Source organism: Macaca mulatta, chromosome 7 (genome assembly GCF_049350105.2).
Source record: "Macaca mulatta isolate MMU2019108-1 chromosome 7, T2T-MMU8v2.0, whole genome shotgun sequence".
NCBI classification, from domain to species: Eukaryota; Metazoa; Chordata; class Mammalia; order Primates; family Cercopithecidae; genus Macaca; species Macaca mulatta.
Genome location: NC_133412.1, coordinates 44752132 through 44777722, shown reverse-complemented (window position 1 = coordinate 44777722; position 25591 = coordinate 44752132). Strand labels below are relative to the sequence as shown.

At 39.7% G+C, this 25591-nt stretch overlaps 1 protein-coding gene and 1 pseudogene across 3 annotated transcripts in view; one reads left to right on the top strand and one right to left on the bottom strand.

Moving 5' to 3' along the window:
* AAGAB (alpha and gamma adaptin binding protein) overlaps positions 1 to 25591 on the top strand; it is a 60747-nt gene that overhangs the window by 8942 nt on the left and 26214 nt on the right. For all 3 annotated transcript variants that reach the window (XM_015142539.3, XM_001111371.5, XM_015142540.3), the window contains exons 2-5: positions 14152 to 14342; positions 14468 to 14564; positions 14906 to 14995; positions 19076 to 19159. In XM_015142539.3, coding sequence (XP_014998025.2) covers positions 14152 to 14342; positions 14468 to 14564; positions 14906 to 14995; positions 19076 to 19159 — 462 coding nt within the window. The remainder of the gene's footprint in view (positions 1 to 14151; positions 14343 to 14467; positions 14565 to 14905; positions 14996 to 19075; positions 19160 to 25591) is intronic.
* On the bottom strand, positions 18166 to 18646 carry LOC114679429 (small ribosomal subunit protein eS24 pseudogene; annotated as a pseudogene).

Below are 25591 nucleotides of genomic sequence, written 5' to 3'. Positions count from 1 at the left end.
TTAACTTTTAGCAAACTTTACTTTTGTTGAAAACCTTGTAAGTTTGAGATTTCAATTATTCTTTGCTATTAGTAAGACCTCGTTCAGTCCATATTAACTTAGAATTCATGTAGATGGCTCCTTCCTGATGCTGTAAGTACTTTAAGATTTGGCTGAGTGCAAACAACTCCCACGTTTGAGCAGACCAATTATTAGGCAGTTTTTCTAACTCTGCTTCTACAAGAGTTTCCTTGTCACTTACTGAATACCCATTGTGTCTTTTTCTCTTAATCGCCTGGGAGGAACCATCTATTATCCTGTCCTGAAGGGAGTTCTTCCTAAGTCTGCTCGGACCTTTGTATAGTATAATTAAGATCTGGATCCCCTGTTAGGAAACTTGCTGGGTTAAGGATTTTTGATAGGAAGGCTATAGGTTGTCAGTGGCCTCAGTGCTTTTGAGCTACGCCCTTGTTTACACTGATAACAAGGTGGTATTGGAGTGTTTATAGGGTTATGGAGAAGACCTTCAATTATCAATTATAGGTTTCAAATTTACCCTGGCTTTTAAAGGAATAAGGTACACTTTTTTCTTTACTACTTCTCTCTTTCTCTCTCTTTGACTCCTTCTTTGTCTCTGTCTCTTCCTTGCTTTCCTTCTCTGTTTGACTTTCTGCCTCTCTGTCTCTTCCTCTGTCTCCTCTTTGTCTCTCTGTTTCTTCCTGTCTCTTTCTCTGACTTTCTCTTTCTCTCTTTCCTTCTGTCTTTGACTTTGTCTCTCTTTCTTTCTCTCTGACTCCCTTTGTCTGTCTCTTCCTCCCTTTCCTTCTCTCTTTGACTTTCTGCCTGTCTCTTCCTCTCTCTGTCTCTCTCTTTGACTCCTTGTCTCTCTTCTTCTCTCTCTTTCTCTCTCTCTCTTTCTCTCTTTCTGTCTCTTTCTCTCTTTCCTTTCTGCTGGTCTTTCCCTGCCTCTGCCACCCACTTATGCTGCTGTTCTCCCCTCTCCTTCCCCTTTTGATGGCTTTAACAGTGTAAGACTGCCACCTCTTTGGGTTTTTGCACCGTGTGCAATAGCTCCATGGTTTCCTTGTGATATTTAATGGGGGTTTCCCTAGAAGTTAGGAACTCTCTTTCTCTCCACATTGCAGCATGTCCGTGTAGGATTAGATAAGCATACTTACTATCTGTAGCAAAGTCTCCCAATTACAACTGAGGAGGTGGGAGAAATACCTGGTTACAGGCTGTCCCAGGATTCCTCGGATGGTAATGGACCTTGAGGACAGTCTGGGACAGGAGATTAACACTGAGAAGGCTGCACCAGTGTCCAGGAGGAAGTCAATTTCCTGCCCCTCAATGGTTAAATGTACCTGGGGTTCAGTGAGGGCGATGACATGAGCTGGTGCTTGTTCCGGGCACCCTCAGTCCTGTTGTTGGATCATCTGGTTGGGGGCTTCTGGCCCAGAGAAACTTTGTCCTCTGGGGCAATGCACTTTCCAGTGATTGCCTCGGCATCGTGGACATGGGTGAGGGGGCAGCTTCATTGGACAATCTTTTTTAAAGTGTCCTTGCAAACCACACTGATAACAAGCCCCACCGGGTGATTGGCCTGCTCCATTTTCTGTCCTCTGTGAACCACCAAGGTTTGTTTATCTGAGGGCCATGACTAAGGCTCTGGCCTTTTTCTGATCTCGCTTTTCCTTTTGAGCCTGTTCCTCTTGGTTCCTGTTATAATAACGCCTCCAGATTTTGTTCAGGGCCTAAGGCTTGCTTTTGGAGCTTTCTCCTGATATCTGTAGCTGATTGGGTAATACACTTATCTTTTAGGATCAGCCGACCCTCGAGTGAGTCAGGTGACAGGAGAGTATATTTTCTTAAGGCCTCCCGTAGCCGCTCGGGGAAGACAGAAGGATTTTCTTCCTTTCCCTGAGTTATGGTGGACATCATTGAATAATTCATGGACTTTTTCCTAATTCTCCTTAGTCCTTCTAGAACACAGGTCAACAGAAGTTTGCGACTCCAGTCCCCATGATTTCAGTCGAGGTCACAGTCGGGATCCATACTGGGGACAGCTTGCTGACCGGTAGGGAATTTGTCCCTTTCTTCGGCTGTCATTCTATCATTTACCTGACTAAGATACCAGCTATCTCAAAACTCTTGGGCCGCAGCTGAAGCCACATTCTTTTCATTAAAGGCCAGGGTTTGATCTAATAGCATGACTTCTCTCCAAGTGAAGTCAAAGGTTTGCCCTAGACCCTGTAGGACATCTATGTACCTATCAGGATCATCTGAAAACTTCCCCAGGTTTGCCTTGATCTGCTTTAACTCAGAGAGGTAGAAGGGGACATGTACCCGGGTTGGGCCAAATTGCCCTCCCCCTACAACTTGAAGGGGACATAACCAATAGCCTGGGGGTTTTTGTGGTCCTTTGGAGATTTCTTTGCTTGTTTCCTTCTGGGCAGAGGAGATTAGAGGAGGCTTATCATTAATAGGAAGGGGAGCTATAGGGAGGCTAGGATATGGAGATAAGCTGAGAGGTCCTCCTGTGGGATGTAAATTGCAAGCTTTGCATAGTTGTGTATTCTCCTTCAGTGAAAAGAAAGCTTGGACATAAGGTATTTCACTCCATTAGCCTTCCCTCTTACAGAAAAGGTCAAGCTGCAGGATAGTATTGTAATTTATACATCTCTCAGGTGGCCATTTTTCCCCATCAGAGAGAGAATATTGGGGCCAAGCCGTAATGCAGAAAAAAATGAACTGCCCCTCTTTCAGGGTTTGCAGGTCAAATTGGTCCCAGTGGCTTAGGATGCATTTCAAGGGTGAGCCTGTTGGTGCCTGAGTGTTTCCCATCTGAAAGACAAAACCACCTGCGGTTTTGGTTTGTTTCCCCTCTCCCCGCCCAAGAACTCGCAACGGTCCCTGGACCCTGCTGATCAGAATAGCTGTGCTCACCGATGCAGCAGCAGAAACACTAGTTTTCCTCCTAGACCACAAGGAGGACTGAGGAAGGTCGGATTTAGTGGCCCTTACCGACGCATTCTCGAAAACCTGCACCCTTGCCTGTCCTCTTAGACCACAAAGAGGAACAAGGAAGCTTGGATTTAGTGGCCCTTACTGACGCATTCTCAAAAACCTGTTAGAGTCCTAAGCATTCTCCTGTTAGTATTGGGACTTTACCCCGTCCTATAAAGATGTTGTGCCCCAAAAATGAAGTGGGGGGCCATAACCTGAGGGAGGGAAGGGATCTCCAGGGTTGGAAGAGTGATGCCTTTTGTCCTCACTTCTCATCATATGATAGGAAGGATATCATTTCTGAAGCTCCCCATATTCTAGCTTCAGGAATACATTTTGTTAGGCCTGCTAGTCTGAGGAGGGATCCTAAAATTCCAGATAAGATAGTACCCCCACCACCGACGGGGCTTTGCACAAAGAATGTCTTTCTGATTGGTGAGCCCTGGTGCCTAAAGAAGGGAGTGGAGTCCTGGAGTTTATACTAGAAATCATTCTTATAGGAGAAACTAGAAAAGCACAAGAGACAGGGAGTGGTTGTGGAAGTGGGACTAGTCTCAGAGAAGAGAGGCTAGAGGAAGTTTGTCTGACAGGCATTAGGACCCAGGAGGCAAGGGTCAGGATAGATAGGATAGATGGGCGAGTCTCGTTTGGGTGATGTAACTTTGAGAGTTCCATTCATGGCCGAAGGGTCAACCAACTTGTTTTCAGGACCCTGGAGGTGAATGGCTTTCCTCTCTGTTGACCCTTGGCTCAGCCCAGAAGTACAGGAAAAGTGGAAGCTGGTTCCAGGCAAACCAATGCTCCCAACTCCAAAGAGTCAGGGGTTGTTAGAGAGCCCTTTCCCAGAAAGCCTGACACCCGTGTCTTTAGTCTGGCGGCCGCGCTAGTCGCTTTTAACTGGCCGACAGGTGCCTGGTATTTAGCCCCCGAATTCTAAGGAAAAATAGGATAGAATATCAAGCGAAAGGGGTCTGATGGTACTCACCGCTAGGCGATAGTCCCTTCATGGTCACCAAAATGTGTCCAGAATTGGTTCCTTTTGGTGAGTTCTTGATCTCGTTGACTTCAAGAATGAAGCTGTGGACCCTCACGGCGAGCGTTACAGTTCTTAAAGATGGTGTGTGGAGTTTGTTCCTTCAGATGTTCAGATGTGTCTGGAGTTTCTTCCTTCCGGTGGGCTCGTGGTCTCACTGACATCAGGAGTGAAGCCACAGACCTTGGCAGTGAGTGTTACAGCTCTTAAAGGTGGTTCATCCGGAGTTGTTTGTTCCTCCTGGTGGGTTCATGGTCTCGCTGACTTCAGGAATGAAGCCATAGACCCTCACAGTGAGTGTTACAGCTCATAAAGGTAGTGCGGACGCAAAGAGTGAGCAGCAGCAAGATGTATTGTGAAGAGCAAAAGAACAAAGCTTCCACAGCGTGGAAGGGGACCTGAGCAGGTTGCCGCTGCTGGCTTGGGTGGCCAGCTTTTATTCCCTTATTTGGCCCTGCCCACATCCTGCTGATTGGTCCATTTTACAGAGTGCTGATTGGTGCATTTACACTCCTTTAGCTAGACACAGAGTGCTGATTGGTATGTTTTTACAGAGTGCTGATTGGTGCGTTTACAATCCTTTAGCTAGACAGAAAAGTTCTCCTAGTCCCCCACTCAACCCAGGAAGTCCAGCTGGCTTCACCTCTCAAAGGTATGAAAATTATTTTAAGTTTGGCAAGAATGATAATTTGGACATAACATTGTATTTATTTTGGAGCCAGCACACACGGATTCCACAAATACGTCTCTAATAATTCTTATTCAGGAAGCAATATTGACATAGATTGATGGACCAGGACAGTTGTGAAACTCTTCTTTTTTTTTTTTTTTTTTTTTTTGAGACAGGGTCTTGCTCTGTCACCCAGGCTGGAGTGCAGTGGCGTGATCTCGGCTCACTGCAACCTTCGCCTCCCAGGCTCAAGTGATTCTCCTGCGTCAGCCCCCCTACCCTACTCCAAGTAGCTGGGACTACAGGCTCAGGCCACCACACCTGGCTAATATTTGTATTTTTTGTAAAGAAGGGGTTTTGCCGTGTTGCCCAGGCTGGTCTTGAACTCCTGAGCTCAGCTGATCCACTCACCTTGGCCTCCCAAAGTGCTGGGGTTACAGGTGTGAGCCAGCACACCTGGCCTGTTGTGAAACTATTAAAGAGGCTTTATAATAGTGTAGGTTCAGTAACAAAAACGTATTTAGAGTTTAATTTTCCATACGGATCTGATGGCTGGTTTGACACAGAAGTGGAGAAAAGTGTCAATGTATTTGGGTCAAACTCCAGCCTGCTCAGATCAGGAAAATGTTTGATCATTTGGTAATAAACAACACTGTGATCTTGATGTACCAGGGTGGCTGTTTTGTCTGACTTTTCCTGGAGTTGTATAGGGTTTCTGTGGTGAAAAAAAAAATTTGTGGATTGAGTACTGAATTCTATCCTTTTTTTAGCTATCTGACTTTAAACAAGTTAACTTCATTCCATAAATATTGACCAGATTTGTTCAAATGTGCCATCCATTGTTCTAAGTACTTAAAACATTATGTGTCTCAGTCACCTACCTTATTAGTAATGGGGTCATTATCTCCCAGTTTTTATGGTTTTTAGCAGCTTTTTGGAATATAATTTAAGTAGTATAAAATCTGCCTGTTTTAATTGTATAATTCAGTGTTTTTTTAATATATTTACAGATTTGTGCAACCATCATTGCAATCTGATTGTAGAACATTTCCATCATTCCGGAAGGAACTTTGTGACTATTTGCAGTCACTCCTGAGCTCCATGCAACCACTAATGTACTTTTTGTCTTTGTAGATTTGCACATTGTATATAAATGGAATCATAATATGTGATCTTTTGTATCTGGCTTCTTTCACATAGCATAATGTTTTTGAAGTTCATCTATATTGTAGGATGTACTTCATATTCCATTGTATGGATATACCACATTTTGTTTATCCGTTCATCAGTTGATGGACATTTGGATTGTTTCCACTTTTTGGCTATTGTGAATAATGCTGTTATGAACATTCTTGTGCAAGTTTTCATGGGACATCTGTTTTCATTTCTCTTGGGTAGATGCCTAGGAGTGGAATTGCTGGGTCATATGGTAAATTTATATTTGGTATTTTAAGAAACTGCCAAACTGTTTTCTTCCAGAGTGGCTGTACCATTTTATATTCCCATCAGTGAGGATTCTAATTTCTCCATATCTTTGGACAATAACAATACTTGTTATTATCTTTATTTTTTGTTATAGCTATTCTAGTGGATGTGAAGTAGTATTTCATTGTGGTTTTGATTTGCATGTCCTTAATAACTCATGATGTTGAGAATCTTTTCATGTGCATATAGTCCATTTTAATATCTTCTTTGGTGAAATGTCTATTCAGATCTTTTTTGCCCACTTTTTTTTTTTTTTTACCTATTTTATTTTTTTAACATGAAGTCTCACTCTCTTGCCCAGGCTGGAGTGCTGTGGTGTGATCTTGGCTCACTGCAGCCTCCGCCTCTGAGGTTCAAGCAATTCTTATGCCTCAGCTTCCCAAGAAGCTGGCATTATAGGTGTGTGCCACCACGCCTAGCTAATTTTTTATATTTTTGGTAGAGACGGGGTTTCGCCATGCTGGGCAGCCTTGTCTCAAATTCCTGGACTCAAGCAATCTACCCACTTTGGCCTCTCAAAGTGCTGGGATTACAGGCGTGAGCCACTGTGCCTAGCTCTTTTTTGCCCGCTTTTAAATTGGTTTTGTGGTCTTCTTATTAATGAAAAAGTTCTTTATATATTCTGGTTACAAGTCCCTTATTGATATATAATAATTTGCAAACATTTTCTCCTGTTCTATGGCTTGGGTTTTGTTTTTCTTTGTGGTGTCTTGAAACAATTTTTACTTTCAATAATGTCTTACTTATTAGTGTTTTTGTTTTCCATGATTCATTGACCATCTGTTGCCCAATAATGATTTTACCCTTTTAGAGGAACCTTTTGAATGCTGGGACGTTGGATCTGTTAGCTTTCTGACATTTTCTAACTGATCAAGCTTATTTTCAATACTTGAGTACAGGGGCTACAGAATGAATGTTCTCCATTATTCATTAAACTTATTCTGTTTTGGAAAATTCATCTCAAACATGTTTGTCTTTTTTTAGAGTAAATTAGCATCTACTGCAGATGTTGTCATCCTGAGCAGACATTGACATTTCTTGTAAGGTTTTATTACTTGATGCTGATTTGTTTATGAAAAATTACCATTTGAATATGAAAATTATTTTTATCTCATAATTGTCCTGTTTAGGCTTATGAATTCTTCTAGAAATCTATCATTCATAGATTATTTTCAAAGCTTCTGAGGTTAATTGCCAAATAATTTTTATGGTTAATAATCAAAGAAGACATTTTAGATAGACTTTATCAGAGAGAGATTTTATTAGATATAAATGGAAGATATTTTTATCTGGGGTAGGTAGTTGTGATGCCTGACTGTAATGCCTAGTTTCAGCTTTTTGAGAAAGAATAAAACCAATTTTGCATTCCAGAACTTTTATTTTGTTTCATGAATACAGCTAAGTAAATTCCATAAGGTTTCTTTGCTATAGGGCAGGGTATCTCAGCTTCGACACTGTTGACCTTTTGGGCCAGACAATTCCTTGTCTTGTGGGGCTATCTTGTGCATTGTAGGGTGGCTGTTTAGCAGAATTTTTGACCTCTACTCACTAGATGCTAGTAACATACCCCTATTGTGATGCAAAAATGTCTCCAGGTGTTGACCTATGTCCCCTTGGTAGGGTTGGGGAGAATCTCATCCCCATAGAGAATCACTGCTTTAGGGGTATATTTAGAACTAGCAAGGGAATTCAGAGAAGTGCCTTACCCTTCTAAAATATAGGTAGGAATTGTCCATCAGCTGTGCCACTAGAATTGACAAAGTGGTCTTTGCATGCAGCCCATAAAACTTAGAGGCTGATGTTTCCTGCTTGATCTTTATAAAACCCTTCTCCATATTCTCTCTCCCTTTCCTGATTGCTTTTTTATGTTCTTGTGTGTATGTTTGACTGCATTGTACGGTCTTCTAAAAGCAAGCAGAGACACCCCCCACCCATCCCGCATCCCCCTACACCGCCCGCTGACTTTCCCCAATTATTTTAAGATGCAGCTGTGGTGACCAATTCCAGATGACTATTGGGAGAAAGTAAACTTGAGGAAAAAGAGGAGGACTGGGTTGGATTTCCTCTGCTTCAGCTTTAAAATGTTTCCGCTGTGATATAAAAAGCTTAAGAGCATGTGGAAATGCGAGTTTAGCGTGTAACCAGAAAAAAGGGGTGTGTCAGGAAGAGGTAATTAAGTGTTGTAAGCAACCCAGAATCTCTGTACTGTTGTTAAAGCAGTATGTTGCTTTAACTCAATCCAGTTACTCTTCCCTCAGCAAGTCTATACTACTCCAGTGATTGACCTGTCATACAGACTGCAGCAAATATCACGTATACTTGCACCAGGAGGCTGGGGTATGATTACACAGGGAGCCTCAGATATGAGTTTCCTGACGTTTGTCTGTGAAGTCTCAACTCTAATGTTGCACAGTTTTAACCTTTAAATACTACCATGCTACAAAGTCCCTTTCCACTGGAGCAGTATCATCTACTTTTAGTATTTAGGGACTAACCTGTTCACAACTACTACAAAATATTTGACAGAGTAGCACGCACCTTGTTTGACAGTCTCATGAAGTTGTGGGTAAGAAACTGTAGTTGCTTGCAACAGTATGAATCCAATATGATTTTTAAAAGTCTCTCTTTTCCCTTGCTGGTTAATGAAAACTCTAGGTTTTGAATTTTTCCTAAGTCATATTTTGCTCAGTTCTTTTCTTTCATAATGGCTACTTTTCCTTTCAGCTGACGTCAGACTCTGCTGCCTCCTATAATTTTCCTAATTGCCTTCTCTTCTGTCTCAGCATATGCCTTAGCAGTGGAAAAGAAAAATTTCAAGTTTATTTTAGGGGGTGGTCTGGGGTAGAAGGGCGAGGCTAGCGCAGCTTGAAGGAGATGGTTATCCTGACTGTAATGTTTCTTACTAACTCCTCAGTGCATCTCTAACCTACCTCTAGTCAGGAGGGCTGTCACAAATGTGAAAAAAAGTGAGTTGGGAAGAAGGAAATGAATATTTACTAAGGGCCTACTCTGTGCTTACTAAGGGCCTACTCTGTGCCCAGTGTCTGTACTTTCTTTGACATAGTTTCATTTAATTCATTTAAGCTTTTTGAGAAGTGTTCTCATCCCTGTTTGCAGGTAAGGAAATGAGACACAGAGGGGTTAATCTGCCCAAGGCTTTGCAGAGAGCCAGCCCATGCAAATGCAGGCCTGTGGGACCCCAGGTCTGTGCTGTCTCTGCTTTCCATGCTCTTCTCCCTTCTTGTTAGTACTGCCTTCACAAAGGGAAGAAAGAAGAATGTTGGGTCTCCAGAAGAGTGGATTCCATGAAAGACACTCATATCTGGGGTGAGAGGTTATGATGCCTGGCTGTCAAGGCAGTTTCAGTTTATGAGAAAGAATAAAACCAACTTTACAGTCTGAGAAGAGTGCTGGTTTCCGGAGGGATCATCTTGATTTGAGGTGACAGCTGTCACTTCCCTCAGGGCATAGAAAATATGATTTAACCACTGGACAGCTTTGCTTCACAAAGAATGTCATGATTGGTTAAGTGCACATTAATACTACTGATATTAAAAGTGTACTTAATTACCCTACTACTAAAGGAGACATAAAAAATCCATAACAGTATCAACGTGTCTAGTTTAGAATGCATTTGTCTTTTTTGGCTGAGGTGGATAGGTGAGGGCATAAGGTAAGGGTTGTGTATGTGCAAGTTTATATATAGATAAAATGTGTGTGTGTAGGAGAACAGATATTTGTGGTGTTTGGGAATTCACCTTGAACTTCATATTGCCTTCTAATCATGCTAAAAAGAGTATCACCTCTTATTGATTCTTAACCATAGAAAGCTAGCTGCCTCTTTTCTTTCATTTGATTGGTTACCACATTTGTAGTTTCTCTGAGGGAAGGATCATTATTAGGATATACAGGGAAGAGTAGAAAGCTGAATAAAAAGAGGAAGATGTTGGGTTACTGAACTGAAATGTTGCCTTGGAACATGGCTTCCTTCAAAGCTCTTGAATCTTTATTTTCTGTAACTTACCACATGAGATCATAGGGAAAAGAAGTTGACCAAGGATGTGAGAAAGTAAATGGGAGTTACTGGAGAATTGATGGCTTTGTAAAAAGTTTCTCAAATAGGGATAGAGGTTTATACTTGCACTTAACACTGAAGGAAAGGTTTATGTTTGCTACTAGAACTGAGTTGGCATCTAACTTCCTTTGTAAAAGCACTACAAATTAACTGTTGTAAGCTGTGAAATGGAGTTTGTAGTAACAGACCTGGCAAGTAAACACCTAGTGTTTGTCTCTTAAAAAGTGATGTATTACAGCTCCACCAGGTGGCTGCCAACAGTGTGAATGAGACAGGCTGGCATCCACCAGGAGGAGGGGAAAGCTGCTCTTGATTTTCTTTGTGCATATCGGAGTCTACAACATAATAATTTAGTGAAGGACAAAGAAGGGAGCCCACTGCAGATTTTTCTAGGAAGTCTTGCAAAAAACACACACAAAAAAAAACAACAAAAAAACCTCAAGATCACTGTGACTCATTGTTGACATATAAATACCTGAATGTCATAGACAGTTTTCTGATGGGTTAATTGTACTGCACATCCGTATATAATTGTGCCCATATTCTGGCTATTATTTTTGGTGTTCCTAAAAGGGCAGAGGATACTTTAGGTCCATAGACTAGTTTTGGCTTGTCACTATTAGAGACTCAAGTGTGATCCAGCTCAGATGCTAAGTATTGTAACATCACGGTGTAGTAAGAAAGAATGTTGGTGAATCGAATCCAGTTTTAGGCTCTGCTCCTATTAGGCAAGTGGCTTCTTTTTTCCTGGGCCTCAGCTTTCTCATCTGTAAAATGAGTGAATTATATTAGCTGATCTCCAGAAACCTTTAGCCATGTGCATAATTTGAATAATTTCATTTTAATTTGGAAAAGAATAAACTTGTTAAGCATTTGAAAATCAAATAGAAAACATGAGGGAAGAAAGCTATATTTAGTGTAGACATTTACATTTTTTAAATTAAACTCTACGTTATGATATTGATCATAAGAATTAGAATGAGACAGTCTTTACTATTATCTCCCTAGCTCTAATATGGCACAGATGTGATAATGAAGTCCATATGCAGTCTTGAAGAAAGTGTCTGATTAGACATAAAATGTTAAAAAAAAATCTGATAAGTAAATTGAGCTATCAACTTGTTTAGGCAGCACAGAGAATAAAACAAAAGCCAAAGCCCACTAGCTACTGAAACACTGAAATGTGAAATTCATTTTCCCAACTTATTGGTTCCATTCCTATCTAGGTTTGGAGAAAAAAGAAAGAAACAGCTTCTTTCCCCGTGTTAAGTAAATATCTTAATCATTTGCAAGTGCAAGTATAAAACTGAAATTGTAAGTGGTCTGAGTAACAAACATTGTTTTGTTCTTTTGTGTTCTAAACATTAATAAAATGAGCCATCATTAATGGATCTAAATATTTTAAATTGCTGTTAGTAATTTTAAATTGCAGTTAGTAATGCCATTTTAATTGATTTTAGATTTCTCATGTTGAGGAGCAAAGAAAGCATAACCCCAATTTTTTTATTCCAGTTTTTAACAATACAACCGATTTAGGAAATATTAAGAACTGATTGTAGCAATGACAGGAATATTAGTCCCCCTCTGCCTTTGTACTTTACCCCTTAGCAACAAGTGAATTCATTACTGTATTTTATTATTTGTGCTTCCCTCCTTTAAAAAATACGCAGTTTGCTATTTTTAAAAATTACCCATGGATGGCCAGGCACAGTGGCTCATGCCTGTAATTCTAGCACTTTGGGAGGCCAAGGCGGGCGGATTACGAGGTCAGGAGATCGAGACCATCCTGGCTAACACGGTGAAACCTGTGTTACTAAGTCTGTACTAAAAATACCAAAAACTAGCCAGGCGTGGTGGCGGGTGTCTGTAGTCCCAGCTACTCGGGAGGCTGAGGCAGGAGAATGGCATGAACCTGGGAGGTGGAGGTTGCAGTGAGCCGAGATCACGCCACTGCACTCCAGCCTGGGTGACAGAGTGAGACTCCGTCTCAAAAAAAAAAAAAAAAAAAAGAATGAAGACTGATTTTATATGTTGGCTCTTTTCACCATTAAAAAATTAGTTTATACTTTTTTTGCTTTTCTCGTTGTTTTAGTTTCTTTCTTTTATGTGCGTATTTATCAGCGTATTGTGGCATGTGTGTTAGCTGTGCCAGTATTCAGCTTTTAGAAACACAGCCACATGTTACTATGCCACCTTCTTGAAGTTTGGAGTGTTAGATTTGAATGCAATGTAGACTTTGATCTAGTTTTTGTTTTTCTGTGAGACATTTACATGAAAACAATGTCTTTGATTTTAATAACTTACCTGTTTATTTCCCACCTGAAATTGTCTTAATGCTCCATAAGGGACGTAGCAGCTGGTTGCAATGGAATTGACTGACACTAAGTAAAAGATAATGACTTCAGGTAGAAATTAAGTAGACAGAACTGCTGATTTCTTAAAGAAATGGGATACACTCAGATTGTCAAATATTGACGTAGACCTTCTGCTAATTTAAGAGTAACAATTCTGGTTCTGGTGAAAAAAATTTTTTAGTTTCATGATATGCTTTATATCAAAGATAAAACCTTAAATTTATTTTAAATTTAAATTTTTTGTTAAAAAAAGGGCTGACCTTTTATTCTTGAGAAGATTAGTTCCTCTTAACCACGTGATGAAACTTTGCTAATAAAAAGAACACATGTGTGTATACACTCTTAACACCACACTTTGTACATAATTCCTAGCAGTCTTTTGGACTAAATACTTTCCCCATAACTTTATATTGAGCAGAAATGATGGCATCTTTTCAAATATATGATGTTAGCTCTGGGATTTAAAATTAATTTCTAGTTTTCAGTGTCTTGCTAATTATGAGTTTGAGGCACATTTCATTAATACGTGTTCATCTTAGTATGCATTGATGAGGAGTGTGTGACTGTTTTGCTTTATATTCTTCTGATAAGTCAATTAATGGCAAGTCATTTTACTTCTATAAGCTCATTTTCCACATTTGTATAAAGTGGAGGTTGTGGGTATGGGTGTGAAAGATGGGAGTTTAGGTTAGAACAACTTGTAATTTCTCTTCCAGTTGTAAGTACTGTATAACATAATGGAAGCAAAATGCTTCCATGGCTCCGTGATCATGTCTGTATTCATTTGTTCATCACTGACTTGTCTCTTACTATGGGGATTTCCTATTATATACATGCTGCACGTACATTTCCGAAAGATTTAGTTATAATCTAATCTTTTAGAATCTAAATTTAGTTGTAGTAATTTGTTTGGCTATTACACATTTAAAATTTACCAGAAGTGTCTTGATCAAACAAGAATTTGGGTTGGCTTTCAAAGAATGTGAACAAGGCTGAATATAAATAGAATTCGGGTCATTTATCAGTATCCATTCTCTTATTTCATTAGCTGAATTAATGTCTAAGCATTCAGTCCAAGAAATATATGTAGCTCTTCTATTTTATTAATGGGTTAGCCTTAATCCTATCTTCCTTTTAGTTTGCAATAAGTACAAAGTAGTTACAGATTCCAGAAGCTTGTTATAGTCTACCTCCTATGAAGTACTCAAGCAATACGATAAATACAACTGTCATTCTTTGTCTTCTACTTGCTCTTTTCTGGATATTTGGTTGTATGACTGTTTTTTCCTTTACTACTATCTAATCTAGTTCACAATGATTTTTGTGTTCTTAAAGAGAAAAAGTCAATGACTTAAATTATATCACCATAACTTTTGTAATCAGATGATCAGAGAAGATAGGATTAAAGCTAATAAATGCAGGGTCCTTTGAAATCCTCACATAAAAGGAAACAGCGAAAGTACCAGCTTTATCTGGTATCTGACTGAGAAAATCAACCAATGTATATTGGTTTTGCACTTTACATGGTAATGTTGTCATTTATTTTTAGATATCCTTGGAACAGAAGATCTTATTGTGGAAGTGACTTCCAATGACGCTGTGAGATTTTATCCCTGGACCATTGATAATAAATACTATTCAGCGGACATCAATTTGTGTGTGGTGCCAAACAAATTTCTTGTGACTGCAGAGATTGCAGAATCTGTCCAAGCATTTGTGGTTTACTTTGACAGCACACAAGTAAGACTTTGTTTTCTATGAAGGCTTGAATAAGAAATTACTGCATGCCTTCTTTTTTTCCCGTTACATTTTATCTTACTATCTTTTCTCTGGTTTTGTTTGTTTATATTTTTTGTTCCTTCTAGAAATCGGGTCTCGACAGTGTCTCCTCATGGCTTCCACTGGCAGAAGCATGGTTACCTGAGGTGATGATCTTGGTCTGTGATAGAGTGTCTGAAGATGGTAAGGCATGTGGATGGGACACGCATTTGCCATTCCTTGATAAACAGAGTACATCTGTTTCCTTAACTTAGGACATACATCCCATGTGACTTTATTGCTTTATGAAAATATTTTCAGCTATTTTTCTTTGGTATCTTGTAATATTTACTTTTTTTTAAGAATGGATACTTCAGGGTTGAGAAATCATTTTCTTTTTGTTATTTTAGATGCCTTTAGAATAGATGCCTTTAGAATAACATTGACATTAAGGGAAACACATTGAGATTTATGAAGAATATTGCAGGAATAGTCATGTTTTGTTTTCTTCTTACTTATGAAGATTCTTTTGCATATTATTTTAGGTGTAAACCGACAGAAAGCTCAAGAATGGTGCATCAGACATGGCTTCGAATTGGTAGAACTTAGTCCAGAGGAGTTGCCTGAGGAGGATGGTAAGTGTTTATGTGTTAGTAGAAAATATGGCACTTAGATTCAGATATGAGAGATTATTTTAATTCAGGGAAGAAGAATCACAGCAAAATTCAAGAAACTTTTTTCCCCAGCTGTTTCAAGGATTTAAGCAAAATCCATTGATGTAGTCTTATAGTTAGTGTGAGAATTCATTTATTTGGTTTTACCACCTGTTTTAGAACTTTTGAAAATGTGTGTTTTTCTTATGGATAAAGGTATAAGGCTGCTTTCTAAAATCTTTGTCATTTTCCCAATTCTTTTTCCTTTCCCCACTGCTGAAGAAGGAGAGTTAGACCTTCATAGTAGTTAAAGTTGATGTTTCTTATTTTGAATTCATAGTAACCTAAGACTGAATTCCCAGGAATCGCAGGGGACATTTCAGATCTATTTGAATGTCTTTTGGACATTTGAAGCCAAAAAACAGACCCCTAATTTAATCCCCCACCTCCACCCCAGGTAGCTCTGCAATCGCTGTCCTCCGCTATTGCTGGACCTTCTATTTCTTCCCCTTTTCTACTCCCCTTCCCCATTTCTTTTCTCATCTTTTCTCCTTTGAAGTACACCTGTTGTGGTATCTACCAGGATAAGAGGGTTTTGGTTCACCAAAACCTTATAATCTGGTACAAGAGATGAAACTTACAGATAATTGAATTATCAAGTGGAATGTCATAAGTATTATAGAAGAAATAGTGGTGCTGTGGTATTTTAGAGACAGGAGAGCTTATTTTTGTTTAAAAGTGCAGAGAACATGTTGGCATTGTGAACTCTCACGTGTCAGCTGCTCCATGGGGAAGAAGTTAGAAAAGGTCCTGGGCTTGTAGTGAGAGGACTGGTGGAGAGGTGGCATTGTGAATATGCCAGTTGTTCCAAAAGACATCCTGGGCAGGGAAAACCAACGTGAATTAAAGTACATAGATAAGACATAAGCAGTAATTTCATGAAACTTGTATTTTTATTAAGGAATTAAGAAATATTTTTCTATATTCTGGTTTTATTTATAATTTTTCCAAAATACTGTTACCTTTGAGAATAAAACTTGCCAGGGAAGAAGAGAACAAAGCCGAAGTAAAAAGGCTGGTTTTTCTCCTTGCTCATTTTAAAGAGTATTGAAAATTGGCAAATACATCTTTTTCTGTGTTTTTCTAGGTCCCTGAAACTTGTGCCCTGTTTTGTGTATGTGAGCCTGTGTGATTTCTGGCAATAGAATTTTCTCTTTCTCTTGTCCTTGAGAGTCAGTATCTGACTGTTATCATTTTGGAATCTCTGCTCCTTTATACACTGTATTTCTCATAGCCCTTTGTCTGAATAATGTTCTTGTATTCATTCAGATTAATCTTAAAATGGGTTTTTTGATATGTCATCTTTAGGTAACATAATGAAAACCTTCCTAGACTTTTAAAATACAAACTATTCCTAAGCCATATTTCCTCATCTTTTACTTGCATGTATTATTCGAACATGAATATAGGACTTTATGCTAGTTTGTATTAATTTTCCTCTTATGGGTACTAGCTCTTCATTTCAGACCACATTTTTGGTTCCTGGTTATGTCATCTAAAATATTAGTTATTCTTTTGAGAATTAAGTCATTCACAGTTAAGATAAATGTGACTTTTAGATTTTCATCCAAACATTGGTGGTGATAAACTTATCTTGGTAGAGTATTTTCTTTATTTATTTTTATTTCTTTCTTTATTTATTTGACACAGAGTCTCTCTTTGTCGCCCAGAGTGCAGTGGCGCGATCTCAGCTCACTGCAAGCTCTGCTTCCCAGGTTCACACTATTCTCCTGCCTCAGCCTCCCAAGTAACTGGGACTGCGCCCACCACCATGCCCGGGTAATTTTTTTTTTTTTTTTTGGTATTTTTAGTAGAGACGGTGTTTCACCATGTTAGCCAGAGGATGGTCTCTATCTCCTGACCTCGTGATCCGCCTGCCTTGGCCTCCCAAAGTGCTGGGGTTACAGGCATGAGCCATCCCGCCTGGCTGAGTATTTTCAATTTAATCACTATATTTTCAATTTAATCACTATATTTCTGTTAGGTTGGTAGGCTGGTATTCTTTAAATGATTCATCGATCCATTAAACAGTTGGTGAGTGCCTGCTGTTTTTCAGGCACTGTGCTAGGCAGTGGGCATATGAACTCAGTAAGACAAGATTCCTGCCCTCAAGGAGTTTCCAGTGTGGGGGAAGGTTACATTAGTAAATCGTCAGTTCCAGTGCATCTTTCCTCTAGGAGAGATGTGCATAGAGTGGTATTGTTTCTACTTTCTGTAAGAATGGTGTAAGTGATTCGCCCTTGATCAAATAGCTAATAAGTGTCACAGCCTGGCTTCAAATTCAGATATTCTGACATGTAACTCTGTGCTCTTCCTGTTAAACCACCCAGGGCTAGGCTGGCCACTAGAGACAGGTTCTGTGTGGATTATGTTCTGTAAACTCAGGAAACTTTCCTTTTTTAACCACATGAAAACTATTTCTCTCATTGTTTTCCAGATGCAGCCTTACAGTCCTCAACATCTGTAGGATCTCCATTTCCTTTGTACACAATCATTCCTATGTTGTAGCTAAGAATACCACCTTTTTGGTACACTATGGGATTACAGCCCCATTATTCTGAGTAGTATCAGTCAAATTCCAGAAGCAGGATAGTACTCATAATAAACTAAGTTATTGTAATGACCCTTTGCCTGTCTCTTAAACTTGTAGTCATTTCACTTCTCACTCAAACTGTCTTTCTCTGATCAAGAAGTTCTTCTATAGATATCAATCATAAATAACACTTATTATTCTTTCGTTTCCAGCGGAGGATAGAGCATTTACATGATTTTATAGCATACTATTAATAAGAGGACTGTTCCTGCCTTAAGGAAACTCATTCTGTCTAGATTGGTATCTCTCGTACTGTGCCAGGAATGTGTGTAATAAGTGGAATCTTACATTTTCAGAATATAAATAGATTCCATTGGTAAGGATAACTTTTTTATATAACTGCCTTATATTGTGTGTTTATTTAATTGCTTTAGTTTCTGGAATATTCTTTTTTTTCCACTTGAAAGTTTTTAGTTTATTAATCATGAAAAAACCACAGCGGCCACAGATAACATCCTTCCAGCACCTTTGCTCCTTCGGCTTTTTGCCAGCACCAACACTGGCCTTTGTAGTCTGCCTAACTTTCTTCATGCTGTTCTTGCATTCCTTTCATTGCTTTCTTGAGGTCTTTTTCTTCTCACACAGGCCATGTCTTGTAAGTCTATGTTTGTGTTCCTTTTCGTTTGCATAATCCAAGGAATCATAAATTATGCCAAAGCCAGTAGTCTTGCCACCACCAAAATGAGTTCTGAATTCAAAGATGACATCTGGTGTGGTCTTGTACATTTTGGCTACTTTTTCCCAAATTTCTGTCTTAGGTAGTGTTGCCTTCCTGGGGTGAAGGACATCAATGACCATTTGTTTTCTCTGAAGTAGTTGGTTGGTCATGAACTTTCCAGTTTGGATAGTTACCATGTCGTTCATGATGGTGGTCAATCCTCAGACAGCTGAGGAGGAAATGAGTTTCTCTAGAGTATTCTTATCAGGAGCTCCAAGCTCTGTATTTGTTTTTTCCTTGTACAATGTGAACTAACAACTAAATAAACAGGATAACAAAACCACAGTCATTTGAAAATATGGCTTGGGGGATATATACATAACATTTTCTTTTCTTTTTTGAGATGGAGTTTTGCTGTTGTTACCCAGGCTGGAATGGTGCCATCTTGGCTCACCACAACCTCCACCTCCTGGGTTCAAGTGATTCTCCTGCCTCAGCCTCCTGAGTAGCTGGAATTACGGGCATGCGCTACCACACCCGGCTAATTTTGTATTTTTTAGTAGAGACGGGGTTTCTCCATGTTGGTCAGGCTGGTCTCGAACTCCCAACCTCAGGTGATCTGCCTGCCTCGGCCTCCCAAAGTGCTGGGATTACAGGCGTGAGCCACCGTGCCCGGTCATATTTTTGTGAATGTGTATGTATATCTGTATGAGTGTTATGTATAAATATGTATATTTCCCTCCCTGATTAGACGACTTCCCGGAATCTACAGGAGTAAAGCGAATTGTCCAAGCCCTGAATGCCAATGTGTGGTCCAATGTAGTGATGAAGAATGGTAAGTAACTTGGGACTCAAGTCATTTTTTTCCTCTTATTCCTTGTAAGTTTTAAATTATTCAGATACATGTGGGACCATTAGTACTATATGAAATCTGTAGATTTATTCCAATTTCAATTCCCTGATTGAAGGAAGTGCCAAAGGTAGCATTTCTAGGAATTTTTCATATATGTTTAATAGTTAATTCAGTAAGAATTTAGAGGTTGCCTGTAATACACCAACCATTGTCTTTGGCTTTGAGAAGTACCTCCAAAATTATAAGACATAGACCCTATTATTAAGGAGCTCCTAGTCCAGCTATGAAATTGAAGCATATACTTTTCAAATGCCAGGTAACTATGCAAAGCAATCTGTGAAGAGTACAGATGACTGATGCAGGCAGTAAAGTGCATAGAATCAGAAATATGGCTGTTGTGTTAGGCTCAAGTATAGAGAGAGAGCTTCAAGGAGAAAGTGTGTCCTGACAGTAGTTTTCACAGGAAGGTCAAGATTTGGACTGATGAAAGGGGAGAGTGGCAAGTGGAGAAGGAAGCATGACATAGAGAATAACAGTTGTATGTTCTGACCAGCCTGGGCAACATGGTGAGAGTCTATCTCTATAAAAATTAGCTGGTCATGGTGGTATGTGCCTGTGGTCCCTGCTACCTGGGAAGCTGAGGAGGGGGAATTGCTTGAGCCCAAGAAGTCAAGGCTGCAGTGAGCTGTGGTTATGCCACTGCATACCAGCCTGGGCAACAAAAAAAGTTACGTTTTCTAGGGTCACTAAGAGAGTATCACCTAGCATTTGGAGCTAGCTTAGAGAGAGGCCTGAATGCCAGTCAGGAGAATTTTAGCTTTTTCCTGTAAAAATCGGTGAGTCACTGGAGTTTTTTAAATAAGGGGTTGATGCAAAGAAGGTGGTGTGCAGTGAGGTTTGACAATTGAAGAAAGTGAAGATAGAGTCTGAAGTAAGGGAGACCAGAGCTTTTGCAGCAAGAGTGAGGTGCTGAGGCTGGGGGTAATGTAGTGGCTGTGGCCATGAGGCAGAAGACTGGATCTGAAGTACAATCTGAGGAGGGTAGGCTAGTGCACACTGGCCTCTTATAGTCTGCATTAGTTCCCTAGGGCTATGGTAACAAAGTACCACAAACCATATGACACAGAACAACATGAATGCATTGTCTCATAGTTCCGAAAGCCAGAAATCCAAAATCAGGGTGTTGGCAGGGCCATGGTCCCTCTGAAGGTGCCAGGGAAGGGTCTGTTTCAGGCCTGTCTTCTAGCTTCCGGTAGTTCCTTAGCTTGTGGCAGCAAACTCCAGCCTTCACATGGTGTTTTCCCTAGGTCCCTGTCTGTGTCCACATTTTACAGTCACATCGAAGTAGGGATCTACCTACTACAGTATGACCTCATCTTAATATATCTGTAGTCAACCTGTCCAAATAGGGTCACATTCTGAGATGCTGGAGGTTAGGAATTCAACATACAACTTTGGTGGGGGATACAGTTCAGTCCATAACATAGTCTTTTAGGAATTGCTCCCTGTATAGGGTTTTTCTGTCTTATAGCTCTGGGCTGCCTCAACAAGTATGCTGAGTGAGACACTACAGAAGGGAATGAGAAAAATCATATTTTACAGCCAGGCGATGTGGCTCACATCTGTAATCCCAGCACTTTGGGAGGCCGAGGTAGGCGGATCACAAGGTCAGGAGATCAAGACCATCCTGGCCAACATTGTGATACCCTGTCTCTACTTAAAAAATACAAAAATTAGCTGGGTGTGGTGGCACGTGACTGTAATCCCAACTGCTCTGGAGGCTGAGGCAGGAGAATCACTTGAACCAGGGAGTCAGAGGTGGCAGTGAGCTGAGATTGTGCCACTGCACTCCAGCCTGGCAACAGAGCAAGACTCCATCTCAAAAAAAAAAAAAAAAAAACACACACACACACACACACAAAATGAAAAAATCGTATTTTACAGTGAGCTTACCCCATCTTCCCTGATAAAGGTCAAGTAGAAGACCAGTTTTATAGAAATAGAATATTTCACTTCAGTTTTTGGTAGACCCTTGAGTGTTAAGTGAGATTGGCGCCCTTTAGCTTTCCTGAGGTCTGATCTAACCCTTGTCATCATTAGAGAAGTTCCTTCTGGCATAATAAGGTATTCCTTCCTCTCCTTTTCTTCCCCTCTCCATCCTCCTTCCTCCTTTTTTCTTTCTAGGAGGAATCTTATTATGTCTGTTACATTGAATTGCAAGGGTGCTAGATTCTATTTTATTGATGTAGCAGTCTAGATAGATCTAGAAAGAATAAGGAGTTTTTTGGGTTTTTTTTTTTTTTTCCTCCTCCAACTTTTTTTTTTTTTTTTTTTTTTTTTAAGACAGAGTCTTGCGCTGTTGCCCAGGCTGGAGTGCAGTGGTGCGATATTGGCTCACTGCAACCTCTGCCTCCCAGGTTCAAGCAATTCTCCTGCCTCAGCCTCCTGAGTAGCCAGGATTACAGGTGCACACCACCACTCCCAGATAATTTTTGTATTTTTAGTAGAGACAGGGGTGTTTCACCATGTTGGTCAGGCTGGTCTCGAACTCCTGGACCGTGCGATCTGCCCGCCTTGGCCTCCAAAGTTCTGGGATTACAGACGTGAACCACCCCACCTGGCCTCTCCAACCTTTATTTTAGGTTCAAGGAGCACATGTGCAGATTTGTTACGTGGGTAAATTGTGTGTTGCTGCGGTTTGGTGTGCAAATGATTTTGTCACCCAGGTCACAGGTAGTGAGCATAGTACCTGATACGTAGTTTTTCAAACCTCACCCTCCTCCTACTATCTCCCCTCAAGTAGGCCCCAGTGTCTGTTGGGCCTCTTTTTATCTCCATGTATATTCAATGTTTAGCTCCCACTTGTAAGCGGGAACATGTAGTATTTGGTTTTTTGTTGTTGTTGCTGTTTTTACTTCACTTAGGATTATGGCCTCCAGCTGTGTCCATGTTGCTGCAAAGGATATGACTTTCTTCGTTTTTATGCCTGTGTAGTAGTCCGTGGTGTATGTGTACCACACTTTTTAATACAGTCCACCGTTGATGGGCATCTACATTGATTCTATGTCTTTGCTATTGTGAATAGTGTTGTGATGAACATACACATTCATGTGTCTTTTTGGTAGAATGATTAACATTCCTTTGGGTGTATACTCAGTAAGGGGATCGCTGGGTTGAATGGTAATTCTATTTTAAGTTCTTTGAGAAGTCTCCAAACTACTTTCCACAGTGCCTGAACTAATTTACAGTCCCACCAGCAGTGTATAAGTACTTCCCTTTCCTCTGCAACCTCACCAACATCTGTTATTTTCTCACCTTTTAATCATAGCCAGAATAAGGAGTTTTTCATTTATGTGATTATCTCTCTGTTACCAGAACAAATTCAAATTAAGACTTGGTCCTTCTCATTCATCTATTCAGCAAATCCTTGTTGAGCATTTACCATAGGAAGGCTATAAAAATAAGATTTGGAACATAAACTGGATCAATTTAGAATAAAATTATATTCAGTGGTGCTTGTTATATTTATGAGAACTATTTTCACAAAATCTTCTTTGGCTTTATTCACTTTTTGAAAAATCTTGTCTCAAGTTCGTACATTAAAGAACTATTGCCTTGTAATGTACACTTATGGCTATAAATTGAGAAGCTGGACTAAACAGGCTTTATTACTTTGGAAGTATGGTCAAAGGTGTTTCCTGAAAAAATGCCATTTTACTTGTTTTAGACACTAAACAATATTCTTAAAAGAACTGCAAAGCAAGGAGGTACATTGTGGATTTTTCATGGTTCTTTGCCCTGAGGTTTCCTCACTTTCTTTTTTTTTCTTTAGAGTACTGGTACACTAGTTTCCTGTTAACCAAAAAACAACATACTGCCATTAATTAGCTTAACTTCATTTTAAGAGGATCGTGGTGTAAGTGGTATGAAGATACAATGAATGACATTTTGATGCAACCCAGGTCTTAGGAAGTATGAAGGACATCCTTTTAGAGCCCTGCATCTTACTTTAGAGACAAAGCTCTCTGGATATATGATGGGTCATATTACTCTTCCAGGGTAACCTACTGCCTATGCTGTTTATAGAGCCTGCTTTGCTGGCGATCTGTCTGCGTGCCCAGTGAACTGTGCCTTCCTCAGCCTGCTTTTCTTGAATGTCCAAGTGTTGTCTGCCAGCAGGTGCTCAGACTGGTTTATTTGTTTTAGGGGTCTCTGTTTTTCCTACTCTTTTTTTCTCTTTTATTTTCTCCCCTTTTCTCTTTTTAAAATTGTGGTTAAATATACATAAGATTTACCATTTAAAATATGCATTTCAGTGGCAATAAGTGCATTCACATTGTTGTACAACTATTGCCACCAACAATTTTTAAATCAAAAAGTTTTTTTAATTAAAAAGTTTGTTGACAAAGTAAAAAAACATAATAGAGGTACTGATTACCTTTTTCAAGAGATTCATAATGACCAACTTTTGTTGTTTTGGTTAGAAAAATTACTATAATCACAATTGATTCTTTGGGATTATTACATTGGAAAATTATATAATGCCAGTTGATTATTTGGGATTATGTATTGTCTAGTTAGTATTTATTGAGGAGTAATAGAACATTTAGGTTATGTCATGCCACTAATTTTGTACAGTTGCAGAAAAATACTTGTTTGAAACTCTTTTAAAAATATTTAAATATGCTCAATTTGAAAAAACAATTCCACTTCTTGTAAGGATTATGAACATCTAGCTGTTGCAACAAATGGCTCTGAAAACACACAAATGTAACTCAGGTTTTATTTCTTTGCAGTTTCTTGGACATTTGACATTCAAAGGTCTAATATTTTATCTGAAAATCTAGTTAATTAAAAATGTAAGAGATGAATTGCATTCCTTCCTGCCCTCCCCCCAGATAAAGTGGATGTGTTTTCTATATGGGAATTCATGATTTAATGAGGGATTATTATAAGTCTGAACAACTTACTTGGTTATAGAATATCTTCATAACTTTTTTCCTTTCTTCTTAAAAGTTAGTAATACACAAGCAACCAAAGGAAAAATAGATAAATTGGACTTCATTAAAATTAAAAATGTTCATACTTCGAAGGACACTGTCAGGAAAGTGAAGGATAAAAGATAACCCTCAAAATGAGGGACAATATTTGTAAAACATGTATCTTATAAGGATCAGCAGAATGTATCTAGAATATATAAAGAACTCTTACAACTTAGTAATAAAAAGACAACTAATCCAGTATAAAAATGGTTAAGAATTTGGATAGGCAAGAAGATACACAAACGGCCAGTGAGAACATGAAAAGATGCTTAACGTTGGCTGGGCATGGTGGCTCACGCCCGAAATCCCAGCACTTTGGGAGGTCGAGGCAGGAGGATTGTTTGAGGTCGGGCATTGAAAACTAACCTGGGCAACATAGTGAGAACTTTGTCTCTACAAAAAAAATTTAAAAATCAGCCAGCCATGGCGGCATGCACCTGTAGTCCCAGCTACTGGAGAGGCTGAGGCAGGAAGGATCACTTGAGCCTAGAGTTCAGTGCTGTGGTGATCTAAGATTGTGCCACTGTACTCCAGCCTGGGCAACAGAGACCCCAATCCAGTATTGAAAAAGAAAAGAAAGAAAAGATGATTAACATCATTAGTCACCAGGAAAATGCACATCACAACAATGAAATACCACTTCACACTACGATGGCTAGGGTCAGAAAGATAATAACAAATGTTGGTGAGGATGTAGAGAAATCAGAATCCTTGTACACTGATGGCGGCAATATAAAATGGTGCTGCAGCCACTTTAGAGAGTTTAGTAATTGCTCAAATAGTTAAACATAGGCCGGGTGCGGTGGCTCACGCCTCTAATCCCAGCACTCTGGGAGGCCGAAGCGGGTGGATCACAAAGTCAGGAGATAGAGACCATCCTGGCTAACACGGTGAAACCCCGTCTCTACTAAAAAATACAAAAAATTAGCCAGGCGTGGTGGCGGGCGCCTGTAGTCCCAGCTGCTCGGGAGGCTGAGGCAGGAGAATGGCGTGAACCCAGGAGGCGGAGCTTGCAGTGAGCCGAGATCGCGCCACCCCACGCCAGCCTGGGCGACAGAGCGAGACTCCGTCTCAAAAAAAAAAAAAAGTTAAACATAGATTTACCATATGACCCAACAGTTCCACTCCTGGCTGTATACACAAGAGAACTGGAAACATGGGCACACAAAACAGTGTGTATAAGTGTTCATAGCAGTATTATTCATAATTGCCAAAAAGTGAGAAAAACTGCTGAAAACAAAATGTGATGTATCCATACAATGGACTATTATTCAGTCCTAAAAATGAAGCATGCTACAATGTGGATGATCTTCAAAAATGTTATGCTAAGTGAAAAAAGCCTGACATGAAAGGCTATATGCTATAGGATTTC